Genomic DNA, 5,901 nt, shown 5'->3' on the forward strand with positions numbered 1-5,901 from the left:
GGAAAGAAAATCAGCTTCTCTTTGGGAGATTCACAGCATTAGTAATACCTTAATTAAGGGTAAGTTGGCACACATTGCATCAAGAATATATATTAACATTTTTGGTGTCACCAAAATAATAGTTTTCTGGAAATGGAACAAACAGAAGCCCCTCTTCTTAAAAGGGTCAGCCCAAGAACTTCCAGAGGTGAAATAAAGCTGCACAATGAAGTTAAATGTTATCAGCTACTTATACAAGGTAGCTTTGGAGTTAAAAGGTTTAAGAAATATGTATAGGAACTGTGGGACAAATTGAATATATTCTATTTGCTTTTCCCTTTTTAGTCTTATCATCCCATTCCCTTTTTTCCATTTAATCTGATTTGAGTAAATCAAACTCCAAAGTTAACTTCAATTAGTACATACCAGAATTGTGTGTAAGCAAAATTCCTGTCTGGAAAGAGATTACACTGTACATCCTTACCATTAACACAGCAAAATTTGAAGTGTGGTTACAGCGGCAGTGTAGCAACCCATCCCTTTCTCCATCTTTGAAACAGCCGTCTGTGTCCCAATCTTGCTTTTTTAAGTTCCAATAGACACAGGCAAAGGAATAGAACTTAAGTTCCTTTTTTTCATACTGTGAATTGATAAGACAATTGCAACAGATTTTTAAATGCTTAACTTGGTAGAAAAAATCAAAAAGAATAAGATAATCATATGAGAAATCAGATATGTATTAAGCATAACATCTTCATTGTAGAATAAGGGGGAAAAGATAAAAAATTCAAATTAGCCAATTTTGCATTTAGTTAGTCTGACGAAAAAATATGGAAGGTTTAAGTGAATACTTTCAAAAAAGACTCTCAAAGAGTTTTTCTGTAAATTTCTTTTGCCCAAACTATCCCTGCTTTTGTAATAAGAGTTGGCTAAATTATTAATTTGTTAATGGGAACACTCACCTGTTGCTGAAAGGCCATTTTAAAAGAAACACTCTGATTGTTCCCAGTGTTATTAGTTGTGCTTGAGATAACTCTTTTATTAATATCTAATTGACTTTTAAAAGTTTTTGATTGGAAAAACTTTCTGTTTTGATACACTATAAAGCCATATGACGTGGCATTACCTGTGAAGGAAAAAAGAGATGAAAATCAATAAATGAACTACAGAGACAAGAAACAAAGTCCCATGTCATTGTTGAACTGCCCAGCTGTTTAATATTGATTAAAACACAGTAAAAATGGTTTGCTGGCTGAACCTTTACTTAATTGAAGTATGTAATCCTATATAATCAAACCCTAATATGCAAATTGTCCAAACAGCAGAATGATCAGTCACTATGATGCACACTGACCACCAGGGGGCAGACGCCCAATGTAGGAGCTGCTCCCTGGTGGTCAGCGACCTGTCACAGGGGGAACACCACTCAGCCAGGAGCTGGGCTCACAGCTGGTGGCTGGTGAGCGTAATGGCAGTGGTGGGAGCCTCTCCCATCTCTGTGGCAGCGCTAAGGATCCCTCGGGGTCCCAGACTGCAAGAGGGCGCAGACCAGGCTGAGGGACACCCCTCCAGTGCACCAATGTCATGCACCGGGCCTCTAGTTAACATATATAATCTGTGGTTGGCCATTCCACCCATATTAATTTATTTTCCTGAGTTCAGATTTCTTACCTTCTAAATGGGAACAATAACTCCTCAAAGGGAGTTAACTCCCTGACATGGGACAGGAAAGAGCACAGGGTGAATATCAGGACAGCTGTGCCTAGAGACGTGTTCTGTGAGGTCTGCCTCCTGTTCAAAGGGACTGAGCAGGAACCAGTCTATTAAGTCACAGAACCAGGAGTTCAAATTGTTCATATCAGGGACTCTTTCCATGGAGCCAGATTCTTTCCATCATCCTTTTTTTTTTTAAATGATCATATAATTTGCAAACACTGATCTTTTTCTTCCATGTTTTTTACCCATCACCATTTATCCCCCATACCTTCTTCCACCTCCACCCCTCCCACCGCCCCCTCCCATGCAATCACCCTACTGCTGTCTGTGTCAATGAGTTCTTTCTCTTCTATTTTCTTTTTTTCTCAATCCCTCCCCCACTTAACCAGTCTCCCTACTTCCCCAACAGCTGTCAGCCTGCTATCTATCTATGAGTCTGTCTCTATTTTGCTTGTAAGTTCGTTCTGTTCATTAGATTCCATATATGAGTGAAATCATATGGTAATTGTCTTGCTCTGACTGGCTTATTTCACTTAGCATAATGCTCTCCAGGTACATCCATGCTGTCACAATGGGTAAGAGATCCTTCTTTTTTTTTTTTTTTTTACAACTGTGCAGTATTCTATTGTGTAAATGTATCACAAGTTTTTTATCCATTCATCTACTGATGGACACTTGGGCCACTTCCAAATCTTGGCTATTGTAAATAATGCTGCAATGAGCATAGGAGTGCAGATATTCTTTCCAATTAGTGTTTTGAGTTTCTTCAAATATATTCCCAGAAGTGAAATTGCTGGGTTATAAGGCAGTTCCATTTTTAATTTTTTGAGGCAACTCCATACTGCTTTCCACAGTGGTTGCACCAATCTGTATTCCCACCAGCAGTGTACATGGGTCCCCTTTTCTCTACATCTTTCCTAACACTTGCTGTTTGTTGATTTATTGATGATAGCCATTCTTACAGGTGTAAGGTAATATCTCATTGTGGTTTTAATTTTCATTTTTTTATTAGTGATGTTGAGCATTTTTTCATATGCCTATTGGCCATCGGTATGTCTTCTTTGGAAAAGTGTCTATTCAGGACCTTTGCCCATTTTTACAGTGGGGGATTTGCAGGAGGCGGCTGATCGTTGTTTCTCTCTCATTGATGTCTATCTCTCTCTCTCCCTCTCCCTTCCTCTCTGTGAAATCAATAAAAAAATGAAGAAATATAAAGAAATGTCCAATATTTTACTGCCTATGTTTTCTAGGATTTTTATGTTTTCTAACCTAACATTTAAGTCTTTAATCTTTTTGGAGTTTATTCTTGTGTATGTTGTAAGAAGGTGATCTAGTTACATTTTTTGCACATTATCTGTTTAATTTTCCCAGAACTATTTATTGAATAGACTATCTTTAGGCCATTTTATGTTTTTCCCTCTTTTGTCAAATAGTAATCCTATATAATAAAAGGCTAATATGCAAATTGACCAAACAGCTGAACTACCAGTTGCTATGATGCACACTGACCATCAAGGGTCAGATGCTCAATGCAGGAGCTGCCACCCGGTGGTCAGTGTGCTCCCACAAGGGGAGCGCAGCTCACCCAGAAGCCCTGAGCCAGGCTTATGGCTGCTGAGCGCAGTGGTGATGGCGAGAGCCTCTCCCACCTTTGTGGCAGTGCTCAGGATGTCTGACTGCCGGCTTAGGCCCATTCCCCCTGGGAGCAGGCCTAAGCCATCAGTTGGACATCCCCCGAGGGCTCCCAGACTGCGAGACAGTGCAGGCTGGGCTGAGGGAACCCTTCCCCTCCCCCTGAGTGCACAAATTTCATGCACCAGGCCTCTAGTTGACTATAAAGACCTGGGTTTATTTCTGGACTCTCTACTCTGTTTCATCGATTTATGTGTCTGTTTTTATGCCAGTACCATGCTGTGTTTCTTTTGTTTGTTTGTTTTTATATTTTTATTTATTTCAGAGAGAAAGGGAGAAGGAGAGGGAGAGGGAGAGAGAGATAGAAACATCAATGATGAGAGAGAATCACTGATCGGCTGCCTCCTGCACACCCACTACTGGGGATCGAGCCTGCAACCCAGGCATGTGCCCTTGACCAGAATCAAATATGGGATACTTCCGTTCACAGGCCGACACTCTATCCACTGAGCCAAACCAGCTAGGGCCCAGTACCATGCTATTTTGATTATTATGCATTGTGATATAGTTTGATACTAGGTAGTATGATTCCTCCAACTTTGTTTTTCTTTCTCAGGATTGCTGTGGCTATTCGGGTCTTTTGTGGTCCCATGTGAATTTTTGGAATATTTGTTCTAATTATGTGAAATGGGTCATTGGTATTTTCATAGGAATTGGTATTTCATAGGAATTGAATCTGTAGATTGCTTTGGGTGGTATGGACATTTTAATGATGTTAATTCTTCCTATCTGTGAACACAGTATATGCTTCCACTTATTTGCATCTTCTTAACTTCTTTCTTCTGTCTTATAATTTTCTGAGTACAGGTCTTTTACATCCTGGTTACATTTATCCCTAGTATTTTATTCTCTTTGAAGCAATTGTAAGTGGGATTGTTTTTTTAGTTTCCCTTTTGGTAGTTCATTATTGGTGTATAAAAATGCAACTAATTTCTGCCCTAGCTGGTTTGGCTCAGTGGACAGAGCATCGGCCTACAAACTGAAGAGTCCTGGGTTTGATTCTGGGTTGCAGGGTTGCAGAAGGGGGAGTGCAGGAGACAGCCAATCAGTGATTCTCTCTCATCATTGATGTTTTTCTCTCTCTTTTCCTCTCCCTTCCTCTCTGAAATCAATAAAAACATATTTTTAAAAAATTAAAAAATAAAATTCTGGATATTTATATTGTATCCTGCTACTTTGCTGAATTCATTTATCACTTCTAGTGGTGTTTTGGTGGAATCTTTAGGGTTCTCCCATCATTTCTTGAACTATTTATTGGTCTCTGCCATTTCATGAAAATTACAAGCTTTCCCGGAGCTGGAAGACTATTGTGACACATATCTTCAGGACATTGGAAAAGATGCTTAACTGTTCCTTAGCAATCCTAGAAGAACATGACCAAAGCCAAGGGTTTTATGGTGAGGCTGACCAGGGCAGCGGTCAAACAGAACTACCTGAGGAATATCTCCTAACACTTCATACAGCTGTTGGCCATATTTTAAATAATAGAAACACCAACAATAAGTATACTTTTTAACTTAATTAATTTCCTAAACTGTGCTCTCTTTTACAAGTGATACACGGAAAACTAAAAAAGTGGCAGTTAGGTCAGTCTATATATTCAGTCATGCAACTTGAGAAATCAGCAGGCAAGATCCTGACAGCCCATCAAATGTCCTTCACAGGCTAGCAATGGGGTTGCTCTAGCCTCAACACACTGTGTTTTTTTAAATCCTCACTTGAGGATATGTTTTATTGATTTTTTAGAGAGAGAAGATGGGGAGAGAGAGATAAAGAAACATTGATATGAGAGAGAAACATCCATTGGTTGCCTCCCATATGCCTGACTGAGGACTGGAAATTGAACCTGCAACATTTTGGTATACAGGAGAACACTCCAACCAACTCAATCGCCAGGCCAGGGCTCTAGGACTTTTTCATGGCACATTGAAATTGTTCCTTCTGGACACTAAAGGAGAAAGTTAACCATAAAAATGCAATAAGGCTTTCTCTTATTTTTATAAAAGAATGGCATGCTTGATATAAAATTCAAATCCATAGAAGTATATTGATTAGAAGATGGCCCTGCTGGGAGGCTCAGTTGATTAGAGCCTCATCCTAATACACAAAGGTTGTGGATTTGATCCCTAGTCAGGGCACATATAAGAATCAACCAATGATGATAGAGGAGAAACCAAGATGGAGGCATAGGTAAACACTGGAGATTTCTGCCTCGCACAACCACTTCAAAAATACAACTAAAAGTCATAACGGACATCATCCAGAACCATAGGAAGGCTGGCTGAGTGGAATTTCTACAACTAGAAGGAAAGAGAAAAGCATGCCAAGATTCAGAGGAGGTGCGGTGCTGAAGTAAATACAAAGGTGCGGAGGTGCAGGCGGAAAGGGCTGGCAGCTGAGGACACTATTGTCTTTTTCAATAGGGAGGGAGTCTCAGGCTCTGAGCTCCAGTTCCGGGTGAGTCTCTGGGGACCCAAACTCATACGGGAGAAACGGGACTGTCTGGCATTCGTC

General features: G+C 40.0%; 1 protein-coding gene across 1 annotated transcript in view; it reads right to left on the bottom strand.

Moving 5' to 3' along the window:
* The window catches only part of ADGRG7 (adhesion G protein-coupled receptor G7), an 82,734-nt gene that overhangs the window by 31,317 nt on the left and 45,516 nt on the right, over positions 1-5,901 (bottom strand). Inside the window, exons 9-10 of the mRNA XM_006774599.2 lie at positions 942-1,105; positions 464-619 (exon numbers count right to left, since the gene is read on the bottom strand). Of these exons, the coding sequence (XP_006774662.1) occupies positions 464-619; positions 942-1,105 (320 nt within the window). The remainder of the gene's footprint in view (positions 1-463; positions 620-941; positions 1,106-5,901) is intronic.

Source organism: Myotis davidii, unplaced genomic scaffold, assembly GCF_000327345.1.
Source record: "Myotis davidii unplaced genomic scaffold, ASM32734v1 scaffold1628, whole genome shotgun sequence".
Taxonomy (NCBI): Eukaryota; Metazoa; Chordata; class Mammalia; order Chiroptera; family Vespertilionidae; genus Myotis; species Myotis davidii.